Raw genomic sequence first — 18,792 nt, forward strand, 5'->3', positions numbered from 1 at the left:
CATCCCGTGGCACCCGTGAAAATGTAGTTGTACCACCACGGATTGCAAGCAGGCCTGCCTCTTCTTCTCCTCCTCCTCCTCCATCCTCCCTCTCCTCCTCAGCTGACTCCTCCTCTTCCGCTGCTACCGTCTCTTCTCCTGCGCCGCCCAAGATCCCCGGAACCTATTCCACATGCCAGGTGAGATGTTGCTATGCTGTGCTGTGTCTGTTGTGCCTGGAAGCCAAGAGCCACACTGGTCCTGCACTCCTTTCAGCTTTGCGTTCACAGGCAGATCAGTGGCTGACACTGCTGAATTTGTCAGTTGGTAAAGTGGTGTGCGACAACTGTGCCAATCTGCTGAGCACGCTGAAACAGGCCAAAATAAAAAAAACATCCTGAACTTGGTGGTGAAGTGATTTGTTGTTAAATACCCTGGGGTCAAGGACGTCTTGCGGCAGGCCAGGAAAATCTCGGGCCATTTCCGAAGATCTTACACAGCCATGGCTCGCCTTGCTGAGATTCAGTGGCGACACAACCTGCCCCTCAGGCGTCTTATTTGTGACTGCCCGACACAATGGAACTCAACGTTGCATATGCTCGATAGGCTGCTCCAGCAGAAACTTGTAATTAATGACTATCTGTTCGAACTTGGCGGCAAGACAGGTTTTGGGGAGCTTGGGTTTTTTCTCACCTCGCCAGTGGCTGCTCATGCGGGACGCATGCAGACTTCTGTGGCCATTCAATGAGATCACCAAACTGATCAGTCACGGCCAGGGCACCATAAGTGACATAATACCTTACACCTTCTTTCTGGAGCGTGCACTGTGTTGTGTCATTGATCAAGCCGTCGAGGAGCAGGGGCAGGAAGATCAGGAAGTCGCAATGTTGAATGAATTCCCAGGGGGTGCTACTCCATCTGAGACAAATCAACAGCAGGAGTCTGAAAAGGAGTCAGAGGAGGAGGATGGTGCTGGGGGGGATGAGGAGGAGCAAGAAGAGCATGCTTTAAACCTTTCTGGGTTTCCTGGTGTTATCCGTGGATGGGGGGAGGAGAACGAGGATGACATTATCCTGGATGATGAGCTGGAAGCAGGCCACTATACCACTTCCAGTTTAGTGGGAATGGGGGCCTACATGCTGCAGCGTTTTAAGGGGGACCCCAGTATAAAATGCAAAAAAGGTCAGGGACCATGTACTGGGTGTCAACGTACTTAGACCCCCGGTACAAACACAAAATGGCGGAAATGTTACCACAATCACAGAGGGCGGTCAGAATGCAGCACTTCCAGGCCTTGCTGCGGGAAATGCTGCATTCTGCTTTTCCGTGCGCTGGCAGAGGAATTTCCAGTCACAGAGAGACAGTTGCGGGTAACAATCCAACAGCGCCTGCAAGAAGAGGGCGGTTGGAAGATGTCTTGGTCACTTCAGATATGAGATCCTTCTTTCAGCCGAACCATTGACAGCTGTACTCCCGATTCAGCATGAGGGAACGCCTAGACCGACAGGTGTCCGACTACATCGGGTTAACGGCCGATGTGGACGCTCTGAGGAGTGATGAACCCCTGGACTACTGGGTGGGCAGGCTTGACCTCTGGCTAGACCTTGCACAATTTGCAATGGAAATGTTGGCTTGCCCCCCATCCAGTGTCCTGTCCGAAAGAACGTTCAGCGCATTAGGGGGGATCGGGACCGATAAGCGCACTCGCCTAGCTCATGACAGTGTAGACTACCTTACATTTATAAAAATGAATGAGGCATGGATCTCTGAGGAATTCAACACATGTGACCAGTAGACCAGGTTACATCGAAATTTCTCCACCCACAACAATTCCTGGTCCTTGGCTTCGCTACATACAGTGGCATTAAAAGGCATTTCATGTCCATTGAATGGCTATTTTGGGGGCCTTTCAGGGCCAGCAATTATTTTTTCTTTGAATGCCTAATGTACCTCCAGCCACCAAATACTAAGTTCTTTGCTGTCAGTTCAAACCATGTGAGCTAATTTTTGGAGCCTATAACGGTCGACACTTACAGTTCTGTGTACTGTGAATGCCTACCGTACCTCTAGCCATCAAAAACTAAGTTTTTTGCTGTCAGTTCAAACCATGTGAGCTCATTTTTGGAGCCTATACAGTCCGACACTTACAGTTCTGTGTACTGTGAATGCCTACCGTACCTCTAGCCATCAAAAACTAAGTTTTTTACTGTCAGTTCAAACCATGTGAGATAATTTTTGCAGCCTATACAGGCCGACACTTGCTTCTGTATATACTGTGTGAATGCCTAATGTACCTTCAGCCACAGAATGCTACGTAATTAGCTGTCAGGTAGACCCATGTGGGCTAATGTGCGCACATATGGACCACACTTTCAGCAGCAGCTCTGACATGTCTGGGTAGTTTTTAAGAAACTTCTGCACCACCAGATTCAGAACATGCGCCAGGCAAGGGATGTGCGTCAAACCGGCTAGTCCCAGAGCTGCAACGAGATTTCACCCATTATCACACACCACCAGGCCGGGCTTGAGGCTCAGCTGCAGCAACCAGTCAGCAGTCTGCTGTTCTATGCCCCTCCAAAGCTCCTGTGCGGTGAGTGGTGTGCGGTTTGTCAGCCAAACACATGAGTTTTAAAATCGCCTGCTGACGTTTACCCTGGGCTGTGCTGAATTTGGGGGTGAGGTTCTTTCGATGACCAGATGTGGGGGTGGTATATGAGGAGTAGGAGGAGGAGGAGGATGATGTGGAGTAGGAGGAGGAAGCAACAGGATGCAACAAATAATGCCCTGCGATCCTCGGTGGTGGAAGGACATGCACAAAACCGCCATCCGCCTCGGGCCCAGCTGCCACTACAATTACCCAGTGTGCAGTTAGGGAGATATAGCAACCCTGGCTGTGATTACTGGTCCATGTGTCTGTGGTTATGTGGACCTTGCCACAGATGGCGTTGCATAGCGCACACTTGATTTTATCCTCCACTTGGTTGTGCAGGGAAGGGGCGGCTCGCCTGGAAATTTTGTGGCGGTTGGGAACAACATACTGGGGGACAGCCACCGCCATCAGCTGTTTGAAACAGTCCGTCTCCACCAGACGGAATGACAGCATTTCAAAGGCCAGTAATTTTGAAATGCTGGCATTCAGGGCCAGGGCTTTAGGGTGGGTAGGTGGGTATTTCCTCCTTCTCTCCAATGTTTGGGAGATTGACAGCTGAATGCTGCCGTGTGACATGTTGGAGATGCTTGGTGATGGTGTCGTATGTGGTGGTGTTAGTGGAACATCCTCTGTTTGCTGGTCGCCAGGTGTCACGGTGACGCCAGAGGTGGAGGGAGAGGCCGGGGCAGCAGCATAAGAGGGAGCAGGATGAGCATGAGAGAGTTCCTTGTTTTTAAGGTGTTTACTCCAATGCAGTTCATGATTTGCATGTAGATGCCTGGTCATTCAGGTTGTGCTCAGGTTAAGAACGTTTATGCCTCGCTTCAGGCTCTGATGGCACAACATGCAAACCACTTGTCTCTTGTCGTCAGGGCATTGTGTGAAGAACTGCCATGCCAATGAACTCCTTGGAGCAGGCCTTGGTGTGCTTGGTGCCTGGGTGCGGTGGACAGTAGCAGGCGTACTGTCTCTGGAATGCCCGCTGCGCTTTTGCACCCTGCTCCCTCTTTTGCCGTGCTGTTGCCTCTGTGCGACCACTGCCTCTTCCTCATAACTGCACACCCCACTACCACGACCTTCAGTCCAGTCTGGGTCTAGGACTTCATCATCCTCCACATCATCTTCCACCCATTCATGACCCCTCCCCTCCTCGTCGGTCTGCACATTGCAGAAAGTCTCAGCAGTTGGCACCTGTGTTTCGTCATCATCAGAGGCGTTTTGTGAAGATATTCCCATGTCCTCATCATGCAACAAAAGTGGTTCAGCAAAAACCTTGGCAACAGAGTCATCAAAAAGCATACGACTTTCCTGCATGATTTGGGGCTCTGACTGCTTGGCTGATTTGCAAGGGAGTGAGGTGGAAGACTGATGGGCATGAGCTGCAGGTGCCAACTCTGAGCTTTCTGCAGAGGACTGGGTGTTAGATACTGTGAAGGAACTGGAGGCACTGTCAGCTACCCAATCTACTATCGGGTGTACATGTTCTGGCTTCACCATCCATAGAGCGGCATTTGGGCCTATCAAATAACGCTGCAGATTCTGTCGCCTACTCTCACTAGAGGAAGGTGTTTGACTTGGAGCGGTAGTTGGCACTGAACGGCCACGTTCTCTACCAGAAACAGGAGTTCCACCAACACCACCACGACCATACCCATGTCCCTTATTTGATGTTCTCCTCATTATTTGCATTCACCCACCAAGATGAAAGATTGGTCTCTCTCCGGTGTCAATTTACCTGGCAGTAGTCAACAATTACGTTCACTAAGGCAGTGCCCGTGTCATAAAAATGCTCTGTGGACCCAGCCTAATGTTTTTAGAGCCCAAAATACACTGATTCTCAATTTCTATGCGGAAATGTAAAAAAATAATAATAATAATAATAATAATAATTGTATGCTGTATGCACAAGTGGTTTGTGGAACAAGAACAAGTATTTTTGTAATAAAATACAGAAAATGTGTATTTCACTGCTGTAATATTGAAATTAATTATTTATATGCCGGGTGCACAACTGTTTTTTCGGCCTAAAACGCGACTTTTTTCAATAACACCCCAAAATGCAGCTTTTAACTGCTGTACATTAACAGTATATATTTATGCTATGTATGGACACCAGATTTCGGGACCCAGAACACAGATTTGGTCACCAAAATTCACAAATGCATTGGTAAACTGCTATATATTGGAAATAATTATTTAACCGCCGGATGCACCACTGTTTTTTTCGGCCTAAAACACGTCTTTTTTCAATTTAAAAAAAAAAAAAAAATACTTGCAAGATGTGTGTAAGAAATTCTTCAGCTTTGTGCATGAGTGATCCTGAAAAATCCAGGCCTTACAGACTAGACATCACAAAAATAGTTGTTGGCCCACTTAAGAAAAATCTGAGAGAAATGGTCAAGCTGAGGAGATGCTTAAAACCAGAGGAGCTTACAGACCAGATGAACCTAATAGATCTGAAAACAGGGCATGAACAGTTTGAGAAGGGCTATCAAGAGCTGGTAACTGAGTACAGAAGGACAGTGGAAAGGTATGTCTAAGTATAGACCTCATCAGTGCTGTCTCAACTACTTTACAGCCTGATGTTTCCAGTCAGTGTATTCTATACAAAGCCCACTGAGTACTATTAGAGTACCATCACTTTATTGTGGACTTTAAATTCTGACATGTGAAATTTGGATCAGTGCCATCTTAAGAGCATTAAAGGGCCTCAGGCAATGCAGCGCACTGGGGCACCGCCTACACAATCACCCACGAGAATAAATATGCAAATTATCGATAAGGCAATATTTATTGGTACAGTAGTGCCAGGCTAATGACAGCTTCCAAGTTCAGCGGCTGGGTCTGGTGAACACAAACATTTCCAGTGGAGGTAGACAGGCATTCCTGCAGTTGTGGGCTCCCTCTCCACGGCCCAAGTGGCCTAACAGCAGTGCAGGGACGACAGGCGCTTGCCACCTGTTAAGGTTGGCGGCGGGATGCACATGGGAATTGGGACTAGTGCTGGGCAAGTGGGGCCCCTTGGCAACTGCCCAGCATGCCCATTCAGTGAGATGGCCCTGATTCAGATGTAAGCTATTAATGTTAGCAGCAATATATTGTTTGCTGCTTAAATAATGTCTATAAACTAACACATTATTGGTTCAAACACCACTTGTTGAAGATTCCATTACTTGGTGGGTGCACCTGCTTTAAAGGTGCAAAATTGATGCTTTTTTTTTTTTTTTTTTTTTTTTTTTTTGTGATTTTGTAAAATTTTGAGGCTATTAACCTTTTTGTTTTTTTTTTTCTTTGGGGGGGGGGGGGTCAGCGGTTTTATTTTTCTAGTTGACTAAATGCAAACATTCATTTTTATTCTGAAGCACTTAAAAATCTGAATATAAAAATAACAAATAAATAATTATACATTTAAAAAGGGCACTTTTTAATTTTCCAGCCTTGGTCCAAGAGCATTTAATGAGGTTTGTTGTTCAGCTCCGAGGTTATGTGATGTTCGGGAGTTATGGAGCGAAGGAGGGGGGTCCAGGATTGGAGATTATATGTAACTTCACCAATAAATGCACTAAACATTTCCGTGGAACAATTTTCTACTTCTAACTTCTATAAAGGACTGTTATCCGAGGTGATATTATTGTAATCAGATTTGTATGTAGATGATACTTTGTACATATTTGTGTCATTTACCTATCAGGCAGCTCATGGATTTAGCTATGTACATTGATCTGTTGTTGCTGATTCTTTAAATAGATACAAATAGACAAAGATTTGACTGGGCTGACCGAGTAGATACAATGTTTCGTTTTTCTTGCTTCTATCCCTATTGTATTGCGAGTTAAGAGCTCCACGAGCTTCCCAAATACAAAGTAACAATTTTATGGCGGGAGATTGTGGAGAATCTTTTATTGTAGCAATGCTTGAGTGAGGCATGAGAGTTTAGTAAGCTCTGCCACCTTGCGGTCATTCTAGGTACAACACTTCGGCGTGTGTGCAGTACCAGGAGATGAATAGGAAATGGCCAGAAAGTGGAGATGATCTCCGCAAAAAATAAAGAATATATAGAAATAAATTATTATGACTATTATATATTTATTGAAGCTTCACAAACGTGTCACCCACATCTCTGTACAAAGAGCCGGACATACGCAGTATTTATTCCTATTCTTAAATAAGGATATCTTTTATTAATGTGATAAATTGTATTATTACTGTCAGGTAAATGGCACTCTAAAGGCAAACACTTTGTCTTCTTATTATTAACACTCAGACTTGTAATACAGGTGAATAGTAATGAGGGGAAATGTGATCACAGGACATCATTCTCTCATCTCTCCAATCTTTCTCACCGCTAAACTCCTCCAACCAAAACCATGCACACCTACATAGAGCTCCAATGTCAGAACACATTGTACTCCATATTTCCAGAAATTATTTCCCCTCTTGGCTATTAATAGACCACGCCTATGATGGCTCCGAGTTGCTATATTTAAATCTCCCGCCATAATTCTACTGGCCGTTAGGAAGATTCAGCCGCATTATACCGCTAAAGCCGACATTGTAGAAGTTCTATTCATAGATCTGTTCATCTTCCTCCAAAATGACGTCACTTGGGTCGGTTTTCAGCTTCCAAATATTTACTCCAAAGCGGTAAAATCCTCGAATATTACTGCCACAAGCCCGCCAAGTAAACCCAATCATTTTTATTTTATATTACCAAACCCGACGGATCTTCTCAGAGTCACCCACTTCTTTTTAAGATGGAGTCAGACATACATGTTTGGGAGATCTGATTGTATAATTAGACACCGAAAATTGTGATCCGGGTGGGGGGACAATGTGCTATAATGACACCTGTCCGTCCTAACAGCGATTACGTTTTTTTTATATGATTTTAAAGTCTAATATAACACATTGAATTGATGTGAGTTTAGATAAGCAGGTGATCTCCTTGGTGTCCATTGCCCTCCATCCTTTAGATTAGACACATTGTTGGGATATGGGACCCATAATCCAATGATAAGGCGCAGAGAAACGTTTGATGGATCAGTAGATGACTCCGGGGTGACAGAGTCGGAGCTCAGCACTAACTGCAATACATTTTGCCGTTTTTAAACATATTTGTGATGATCTGATGGAGACAACATTGATTGATTTTCTTTCCACCTATTCTGGAGCTGTTGTAGGGTCAGTAAAATTCGCATTACCCTAATTTTATTTTTCACATTATATGGGGGAGGGGTGGGACTACAACAATAAATAGAAGAAGACTTTACTTGCACAAGTAACAGAAATGAAGGAAACAGTGAATTGTACAGAAATCCTCTCTTCATCCATTCCCTGTTCATATTTGGCGCTATTCTTCCTTTACTACGGTTTCCTCGTTCTTCCTCGGAGATTACACAGAAAACATTCATCTGTCACACATCATAACAATTTCATATTTATACAATATTACGGTAAAAAAAAAGGCCTGCATTCTTGCTTATAAGAAAAAGCTGACCTGATGGAAGACTGATGGAAGGGGCGGGGTCACAGCCATTCAATACTCTGCAGAAAATGTCATTTACTTAGACACATTGTTAAAATTTTTCTGATTTCTAGTTACAAAGAATGGACTGAAATTAAACAACTGTGTTTATTGATTCGTTGTATATATTTATCTGGCAGTGTCATGATTACTACAGATTTCTGCCAGCCCTTTCACTTTTCGTTTATTTTAGGATGTAGGGGGGAAATCCGAAACGGCTACATGTCATGTCTGAAAGATGAAACATTAATTATCGGCCAGTTCCCCGATCATATACAGATCTGATAATGAAACATGTAATACTTTATTTCCCATCATAGAAAGGTAGAGATCTATGAGAGAAGTAATCTCACTATCATGTTCTGTATGTAGCAGTGTGTGTGTGGGGGGGGGGGGGGGGATTCTGCATTCTGAGAACATATGGAAATGTTTTACATTATTTAATAATCTTTCATTTCTATTTCTGTTTATTCCGTACTAATCGATGAATCTGCCTGAAAATAACGTGGTAAATATATTTCTCGGATAAATATCTCATCTCATGATCTCAGTGTGGGATTTGGTGTTATATTGGGACGGATTGTCTGTAACGTTTTCACAATTCAGGCGGGAAGATTTGAAAATGGCTAATTCAGATCTGAGCCAATCAGAATTGTGAGCGGTTTCAATATCAGCCTTCATTGGTCAGCGATGTCTTTAGGAGGAATCCAAAGAATTTTTGGAGATTTTTCTCGGTTTTCAGCCCAGAAAACATTTGTTCCGTAGACTTTTCATAGATCTCTATTATAGCAAACATCCAATAGCAGTGCAAAATCAAAACAACAATATTTCTACATATTTCCTGGAAGTGAAGGGACCGTCTCGGAAAGAGTGATATTTTCTATGAATAATTTTCAGTGTCGGATTAGCCGATCTGAGATGACTGAGCAGATACAATGTTTCACTTTTCTTGCTTCTATCCCCCATTGTGTTGTGGAATAAAAGCTCCACGATCTCCCCAGATAAAGGAACAATGTAAGGCGGGAGATTGCGGAGAATCTCTCACTGTAACAATGTAGCAGAAGTGATTAGAGCAGTTGGGTGTGTGCAGTACAAGGCGAGGAATAGGAAATGTATAGAGCCAGGAAGGGGAGACGATCTCTGCAATAAAGAAGGATGAGATTAGAAGGAAGGTTTTATTCATTCCCCTTCCAGTCTGACCGACCTACTTCTCATCTCAAGATTATTAATGATGTTATTTTGAGTTCATTTTTTGTTATCCGGACAGCTAAAACTTGTAAAGGTAATAAATTGTACGATACATGAAGATTGTATGACAGCTCGGTTGTGTAGTATGTGGGTGGCTCTTAGAAGAGCCTTTGTGTGTTGTTGGGGTGATGGGTGGGGGAGGGGTATTACTTGGCGCTGGTGTACTTGGTGACGGCCTTGGTGCCCTCGGAGACGGCGTGCTTGGCCAGCTCTCCGGGCAGGAGGAGGCGGACGGCGGTCTGTATCTCCCGGGAGGTGATGGTGGAGCGCTTGTTGTAATGAGCCAGGCGGGAAGCTTCGCCGGCGATGCGCTCGAAGATGTCATTGACGAAGGAGTTCATGATGCTCATGGCCTTGGAGGAGATGCCGGTGTCGGGGTGGACCTGCTTGAGCACCTTGTAGACGTAGATGGCATAACTCTCCTTCCTGCTCTTCCTCCGCTTCTTGCCGTCCTTCTTCTGGCTCTTGGTCACGGCTTTCTTGGAGCCCTTCTTGGGCGCCGGGGCGGACTTGGCTGGTTCAGGCATGATAAGGGATAAGAAGAATGTTTCCTCCGCTCTGAGAAGAGAAAAGTGTGCTGGCGCCGCCCTCATGTGCTGCTTATATAGGCGGTCCTATGCAAATGAGCCTCTATCCTCCTCACTCTTCTATTGAAGGACTCAGTCATGTGATGAGGAGTGACGTCATGATTTCTTTCCTCATTTACTGATTGGTTTAGATACAAACCTAGAGAGCATTGGCTGACTTCAAACGTGGCCAATCATAGGGCGAGACGTCATATCATTCAGCGTATAACAGGAAAGGGAGCGGCTCCAGCCATTCACATCTCTTTGAGAACTCCAATATCACAGAATCATGTCTGGCCGCGGCAAACAAGGAGGAAAGGTTCGGGCTAAAGCCAAGACCCGATCATCCCGGGCTGGTCTGCAGTTCCCAGTCGGTCGTGTTCACCGCCTGCTCAGGAAGGGTAACTATGCCGAGCGGGTCGGGGCCGGAGCTCCCGTCTATCTGGCCGCCGTCCTCGAGTATCTCACCGCTGAGATCCTCGAGCTGGCCGGTAACGCCGCCCGCGACAACAAGAAGACCCGCATCATCCCCCGACACCTCCAGCTGGCTGTCCGCAACGACGAGGAGCTCAACAAGCTGCTCGGGGGCGTCACCATCGCCCAGGGAGGAGTCCTGCCCAACATCCAGGCCGTGCTGCTGCCCAAGAAGACCGAGAGCCACAAGGCTGCCAAGACCAAGTAATCCCCAACAACTCCCCATCCCCCTCCTCACCAAACACAAAGGCTCTTCTCAGAGCCACCCACATCTACATACAAAGAGCTGCATACATCTGCATTGTTATTCGGAGATCTGATTGTAACAATGAAAGATTGCATTTATTTTCCACGTAGGAAATAAAATACTTACTATGACTAGAAGGTGTGATTCCCCATGGGGGGGGAACAATGTCTTAGGATGACACGTGGCAGTAATAAGAAATGATGATAGATGTTTATATTGGAACGCTTTCAGTGTCCCTTTATAGAGCAATGTCCTCTCATTACAGGGACTCCTCTTCATTCTCCTCCATCCTTCTCATCACAAATCATTCTAGAAATAACAAACAATCCCCTCCATCTCCTTCACTCTCACCGCAACACAAATATACATTGTCATGTCATCTCACAGTTCTGATTGCTTCAATCTTCATGTTTCCCGCCACAATTCTCTACACTTCCCATCCTCTCACATCTACCATCACGATAATACAGCAGCTTTCATCAACGGTCCCTTTATTTCACAGTGCAATTCCACAACGATAATCCATACATTGATAAACGTCCGTTTTGTTGTTTTATACTTCAGAGTCCGCCCTGCTGTAGAGATGATTAGAAAGTCACTGAACACGTGACCTCTACTCTGAGAAAGGAGAGAGATCTCACACTTTCTTTGTACTCCTCATAGGAAAGACATTAGTGGCTGGCTGTGGGATCTCCCACAACTCTGATTGGCCAATATTTCAAATGTCACCCGCCTGAATTGTGTAAATCGTTACACAAAAATCAATTTCTTTTATACCGCCAAATCCGACCCTGAATACTGAGATCAGCAGAGGAGAACTTTGATCGGAAAAACAGATCAACACTTTAATTTAAATCAGATTAGAGAGGGGTGACCGGATTATTACTGACCAAAAAATGTCCTTTATTGCAAGTGCTCGGAATCCACCGCTATACACAGAACACGACAGTCACATGACTTCTACCTTTCTTTATGATGAGAAAATAGAGTAATGATCATCTAGAAATGTCACTGAGCGATATTTATTGTCCCCTTATCACACCCCGAATATTTCTATAAAGAAATGTGAGGTGACTGGGAGTAATGCCTAAGAAAGGGGTTTATCGGTGTCTCAACAAGCTAGCTGAATAAGAATAAAGTGATCTAACGATATTGTAAGCGGATAGAATATAGACACTAGATCGCTTCGATCTGTTGTATTCCAAGTAAAATAAAGTTGTACAATCGGATTAATATGGGTTTAGCTAAAAAGCTTTCATTCCGACGTGCTAAAAGTTGATCTAAGAGAAATGAATGGTTACAGCTCTTTGTATGAGAAGGTGGGTGGCCCTGAGAAGGGCCTTTGTTGGGGTGAAGTGGGTAAGCGGTGGATGTTGGGGTTTAGCCTCCGAATCCGTAGAGAGTGCGGCCCTGGCGTTTTAGGGCATAGACGACATCCATGGCGGTGACGGTCTTCCTCTTGGCGTGCTCGGTGTAGGTGACGGCATCGCGGATGACATTCTCCAAGAAGACTTTGAGCACTCCGCGGGTCTCCTCATAGATGAGTCCGGAGATGCGCTTGACACCCCCTCTGCGGGCCAAACGTCGGATGGCGGGTTTGGTGATGCCCTGGATGTTGTCCCGGAGCACCTTCCTGTGGCGCTTAGCGCCTCCTTTCCCCAGACCCTTTCCTCCTTTACCGCGACCAGACATCTCCAAGTTCTTCGTGTCACAGACGAATATAAAGGAAAAGCACCCAGCCTCGCTTTATATGCAGCTTAAGCGGACCTGATGGAGAATAATGGGGAGGGGTTAGAGGAGGGAGTGTCCAGACGTCACAAAAAGTCCGCCCCTCTATGCTCTCTATCATCCAATCCTCAGCAGTTCCTTGATTTAAATTTCCCGCTCCATTATGCTCTTTGTTCATCAGAAAGAGCAACTTTTCACTTCATTTGGGTGACCACTGGATTTCATTTGATCATCATTACTGGTGAGGTCATGTCTCTGACGTCACCCAGGATCCTCCAAATAAATGCCCTCACTACATACACAGACATCGGGATATTCACATTTAGTGAATTAAATATAAAAGTATCCTAATATAAATAGCAATATATAAAATAATAGATTTATAAAGTAAATACAAATCGTAAAAATACCGTAAAATTCAGCATTTCAAACCCCCACCCAAAACGAGACGTAATACCTCCCAGCTTTTAGCAGAGTGCAGATCTCCTCAATAAATGACCCCAACCGGAAAAAAAAGAAGAAAGAAGAATACCAGAGATATGAGCGCACTCAAATGTCCATACAACTTGTTTGAAGAACAAAAATTCTTCTAGCCACCCCAAAATATAGACAATTGTCTTCTGAAGAATGATTAGTTTTCCAATATTATCTAGAAAGCCATTTATTTCCCAATAATTATCACAATCGTTTAACCGACTTTTTATTACATCTGAACAGAGAAGGCTTCCTTGACCATTAACACTTCCTGGATATAAAGTTCTCCTTTCAATCGATCCTGTTTATAAGAGATGTTCCGACACCGCACCTTCCACTGGTGACCTTCCTATCCAGATTACTATATAAAGTCCCCACAATGAACGCTCAGCTCTGGGTTCCTTCAGGTCATACACTGCACGGATGGATTGGGACATCTAGAACCCTTTGCTGATCTCTCACAAGTCATGTACCTCCAGAGTCCTGGAACAGATGAGATGTCACACATTGTATTATGTCTCCAGAATCCCGGATCTCTCATCATCTTCTATTAGAATGGGATAGGACCCGGCACAGCCGCTGCACATAACCAGAGTACAAACCAATTCCATCCCTCAGTCTACATACACCAACCAATCTCACCCCATCATTGCACTATATCGTTTCATGTGTTATTCTGCAGCAATACACACTGGATCAAACATTTTTTTCTACCCCCTCCCTTCGATATTATCCTAAGCGCGGATTCTTTTCCACACTGGATCAAACATGTCCCCTTCTCAGCAATCAGATCTTTTAGACCTACTTGTTTAATTAGAGGTGTATAGACAAATGGATCAGTCCCTACAGATCGATCTTAGATCCACATAAGATGATAGACAGATAGATAGATAGATAGATAGATAGATAGATAGATAGATAGATAGATAGATAGATAGATAGATAGATAGATAGATAGATAGATAGATAGATAGATAGATAGATAGATAGATAGATAGATAGATATTTTCGGTATATTTACGTGTGAAAGGTGCAATAGTGGCACACCTATTACAATAATAAAACAGGGATTTGATTGAAAGGGGAATGGGAATCCAGCGATAGATGTTCAGGATTTCATGCTGATCTACATGGAACATCTAGAAATAATGATCGCACTGAGTGATTCCTCATCTGCCCAACTTCTAAAGGTTTTATCTGACACACAAAAAAAAAAAAAAATAAACATGTAAAATAATCCGATGAATTCTGCAGTCTAGATGCCATTTCCTCAGATCCCCAGCTATGAATTTTTATTTTGTTATCAAACTGCACACACGAATCCGTTTTATTCTGTTCCTTGTAAGAGGGATTCGGAAAGGAAGCCATGAAATCGCATTTGTATTTTATCCCAGATCCCTGCACGGAAGTCATTCCTCTTATCACCAGCAGGTGTCAGGGTTTCTCCTCCATAGAGAATACATTGGAGCAGTTTAGTTCAATTTCTTTCAAATGGTTCTGATAGAAAACTTCCTGAGCGCTGATCCATCTGGAAACAATGACACCGACTGATCCCAGATCTGCCCGGAGCAGGGAGGGCAATGCTGGGGGGACGATTCATTGTCTGCTCAGCGATCTGTCCCTCCATGTTAGTACAGAATTGTGTTGGATGGAAGAAGCTGTGCAAGTTAACTTTCTACTTGTTATTCACTAAGAACGGAATAATCAGATCAGTGAGATCGGAGGAGGATTTTATGTCCTCTCATTTACTGCATTATGGAGAAAAAATGTCCAATCTCAGAGCTTCTAATTCTTACACCGATTAGGAATTCCCGACCTTTTGATTTTTAAAGATATTTCTGATGAATATTTGACAGAAAGGAAAACTGATAGAAAGGATCCTCAGCCATTCAATACTATGAAGAGAATTTAATTTACTTTGTAACTAGAAACCAGCAAAATGTTTACAATGTTTCTAAGAGGAGACAGATCTGCTTCTTCGGACATGAAATATTTGTGTTATTGATTCATTGTACATATCTGGCAGTGTCATGATTTCTACCAGTCCTTTCACTTTTTTCTTATTCTAGTTTTAATATGGGGAAATCTGTAACTGCTACATGTCTGATAGAGGTCAGTCCCATGATCCTACACAGATCTGATAATTACATTTTTAATTTTTAGCAGGGGTTCCCCGAGACCAGAAATGTATTTCAAGGGTTCCTCTGTGCCCCCAAAAGGTTGAGAAAAGCTGCTCTTACACCCTTCAGTATTTTGCCGGTAACACACATCTATCAGCACTATGCACCTAGTAATACTGCATAATAGATCTACATGTGTGATTGCCCGCGGGTTCCAATTATTATTTGAATTTTAAACAAGAATTAATATAGGTTCTGCATTGCTTTGCCTAATAGCCATCATATATACAGACCAATAACTTACATACCTGTACTTTTTGAAATGTATATTTGTTTGCTCTCTGAGCTATCCAATTTAAATACATGCTATACACTGAGAATGTATTTTCTCATTTCCTTTGGTGTTTCCTTTACGTCTTTAAAAAAAATCAAATACAGAATTAAAGTAATAATAATAAAAAGATCACTAAAGACACATTTTTTTTTCTTTATTTTGGGTGGAGTGGGGAGGGATAGGACCCCCTGACAGATTTGTATTGCTGCTTGTGTCCTCGTTGGGGATTTCCCCTTTTCTATCTGTCCTGTTTACCATTTTCACTGAGCTTGAAAGTAAAAGAAAATCCCAAATATTGGGTTATCACTTGAACAGTAGTAGAGTGGAATTCTTTCACTGTGGACACTAGTTCTGATGTGAATCAGGGATCCCCTCACTTTGGAGGGATTTATTTTCACTCTTCGTTTGGCTATGGGACCAAAGATGGTAAAAATACATTTTACAGGGGTTTATTATAACTCTCCCTTATCTTATATATTTAAAAAATGGAAAAAATATATATATATATCAATAATTAAAAAAGATGATTGACACCAACCTCTGCCTTACAGACATCGTCCTTTTGCCCCGTGTGAAAGAATGTCTAGATTTTACCTCTGATTCTAGATACAAGGACACATTCTACCTGAGTAGTCTATATAGCTGTGTAGTAATATGTGGCAATAAAGTTACTCAGAATATTCAGATGACAATATATTTGTAATGATGAGCAGAATGTGATACAAAGTACATTAAATATGACATGCTCCCATCATCTAACACCTTTGTATCTCTAACAATCTCTCCCCACCCATCGCACAAGGATCTGATGTCACTGGCTGATGTTTTTGTTCCAGGCTCCTTCTACTCAGCTATAGATGAGCAGATTTGTGTATTAGAGGGAAATGTTTCCTGATTTTCACTCTTCACTCATCTAATGCGAAGATGATTGTAGTGGGAGATGTGAGAAGATTGTTTTCTGATGGGAATGTGTGTAGAAAAGTAGGTAGAAGGAGGAATGGGACACACACTCAGGAGGTTGGAGGTGTTTGCAGCCTCTGTGTTCAGCCTCCTGAGCGGATCATGAGAGCGGACAGTGCGAGATCGATAAGTGACAGTCCAGTGAGCAGATCGGATCCCCGATAAAGATCGGTTATCCTTTCATTTCATATTAAAATCGTTTTTCTCCCTGCCAGGGAAACACAAGAAGAGAGAGAAGATTTTCCAGCACTGGAATGAGAGTCAATGGGCGTGTCTAAGGTGTAACCAATAGCAGTGCAGAAGGCAAGTTCGATATCAACCAATAGCAGCGCAGAACGTCTGTATATAAGGCAGAGCGCCACCCAGAAAGATATTTCTATTCTCTATTTTAGAAACTCGCTGAGAATCATGACTGAGACTGAGAGCGCCCCAGCCGCCGCTCCTCCAGCGGAGCCCGCAGCCAAGAAGAAGCCGGCTAAGAAGGCGGCAGCCGGAGGAGCCAAGAAAGGCAGCAAGAAGCCGTCCAGTCCCAGCGTGTCCGAGCTCATCGTCACAGCCGTGGCCGCTTCCAAAGAGCGCAGCGGGGTCTCCCTGGCCGCCCTCAAGAAGCTCCTGGCCGCTGGAGGATACGATGTGGAGAAGAACAACAGCCGCCTGAAGAGCGCCGTCAGGGCGCTGGTGACCAAGGGGAACCTCGTCCAGGTGAAAGGACATGGCGCCTCCGGATCCTTCAAGATCAACAAGAAGCAGCAAGAGGGCGACAAGACTAAGAAAACCGCAAAGAAGCCATTGGCTGCTGCTAAGAAGCCGGCAAAGTCCCCTAAGAAACCGGCGGCCAAGTCACCCAAGAAGGCAGTAAAGTCCCCTAAGAAGAAGGCGGCGGCCAAGAGCCCCAAGAAACCGGCAAAGGCTGCAGCTGCCAAGAAGGCGACAAAGAGCCCCAAGAAGCCCAAAGCTGCAGCCAAGCCCAAAAAAGCCGCCAAGAGTCCGGCTAAGAAGGCGGCAAAACCCAAGGCAGCAGCCAAGCCCAAGAAGGCCGCTCCGAAGAAGAAATAAATCCAAGCAGCCGGAGAACTCCTTCAACTACACCCCCCAAAGGCTCTTCTCAGAGCCACCCACCTCCTCCTAACAGAGCTACACCCACCCACCTCCTAACAGCAACACTTACCTACACCCACCTCCTCCTAACAGAGCCACACCTACCTACACCCACCAGAAGCCACATAGACTTTGCACAGTATAGAGGAGCTCAGATGTTCCCCATCACACATTGTACATTTATCCCTTGCAGATCCTCTCATAATCTACATTTTATAGGAGAAATCACTGAAAGAAATCGGAGATCCCTCCTGATATAAAGGATCTTTAGGATCCCCACCAGACACATCTGTCGTGCGAATCGGAGACAATTCCCGCACACTATGTGTGGGATCTCCGAGAGGGGGGGGATACATTTCCCTTTTCTAGATGATCTTCAATATTTAATGTGGCCGTTATAAGGGAAATAATTGTACTGATGGAAGAGGTTAGAATGGTCAGCTACAAGAATGTGTTATTTCCCCTAAAAATAACAGAAATCGGTTTAGCAGCGCCGATGTTCCATTCGGATAGAAATTACAACTCTCGGCTTCACTTTTACAAAGTTCAAAGAGTGTAAGCTCTGCTGGTGAGAAGTTTAGGAATGTGCAGCTGTGTCCCCTCCCCTCCCCCCCCCCGTGTGTGTGAAAGGGAAGATTGTAGAAAGTTGTAGAATATCAGAGGAGAGATTCCTGTGATAGATCGGGGAGAGGAAATGTCTTCTTCATACAGCAGAAGAATGAGGAGTGAGTGTGAGATTTATTAGCAGTGAGTTGTATGATTTCTACACCCGAGCTGAGAAATCGGTGATCCCGGGGAGTGTACAGGAGGGGGAGGGGAGATTACTGTTTATCTTGAACAGATTTCCTCTCTCTGATCTCCTGGTAGTGATGAGATAAGAAGTAAAGATTCTGTGTATAGGAACGTTTGTTTTACTGAATATTGTTCCATTGTATCTATGTAGAAGTGTGAATTGTTACTCTGTAATTGTTACAGATGAGTTACATTGTATTTAGGGAACAATAAATCGGTAAAATAAATCTCCTTTATAGAGCAGAAATGTGAATTTCTCTGGGATCGGTTTAGAAATGTTACAGATGAGCTTTGCTTACCATGAAATATTGTTCCATTGTATCTATTAGGGAAGATATAGAGAAGTGTGAATGGTTAGAGAGGAGATTTACTTCCACACTGAGGATCGGAGCGCAGAGAAGGGAGAGAGAAAAGAAAGATGTGGTGAAGCTGATGGCGGGGATGGAATGTGTAGAAATGTAGTAGCGGGTATTTGCAGCATGTAGTAGGGGTGATGAGGTTGTATGGAGCTCTTTGTGAGGCGGATGTGGTGGCTCTGAAAAGAGCCTTTGTGGTGTGTAGAGAAGGTATGGGGGGGGGGGGTGGAGATAAGAATGTA

At 44.2% G+C, this 18,792-nt stretch overlaps 3 protein-coding genes across 3 annotated transcripts; 2 read left to right on the top strand and 1 right to left on the bottom strand.

The window, feature by feature from the left end:
• Positions 1-9,547: 9,547 nt before the first annotated feature.
• Positions 9,548-9,928, bottom strand: LOC309548337 (histone H2B 1.1; the record flags this gene model as incomplete). Its single annotated transcript, XM_082248275.1, has 1 exon — positions 9,548-9,928. One exon carries the CDS (start codon positions 9,926-9,928, stop codon positions 9,548-9,550), a length of 381 nt encoding a protein of 126 aa, XP_082104401.1.
• A 328-nt stretch (positions 9,929-10,256) lies between these two features.
• Positions 10,257-10,649, top strand: LOC309547623 (histone H2A type 1-like; the record flags this gene model as incomplete). Its single annotated transcript, XM_082247500.1, has 1 exon — positions 10,257-10,649. The coding sequence occupies one exon, from the start codon at positions 10,257-10,259 to the stop codon at positions 10,647-10,649; it is 393 nt and encodes a 130-aa protein (XP_082103626.1).
• A 6,063-nt stretch (positions 10,650-16,712) lies between these two features.
• LOC309547580 (uncharacterized protein) lies at positions 16,713-17,360 on the top strand (the record flags this gene model as incomplete). Its single annotated transcript, XM_082247452.1, has 1 exon — positions 16,713-17,360. The coding sequence occupies one exon, from the start codon at positions 16,713-16,715 to the stop codon at positions 17,358-17,360; it is 648 nt and encodes a 215-aa protein (XP_082103578.1).
• Positions 17,361-18,792: the final 1,432 nt, after the last annotated feature.

This window comes from Pelophylax lessonae (genome assembly GCF_965119305.1).
Source record: "Pelophylax lessonae genome assembly, chromosome: 2".
NCBI classification, from domain to species: Eukaryota; Metazoa; Chordata; class Amphibia; order Anura; family Ranidae; genus Pelophylax; species Pelophylax lessonae.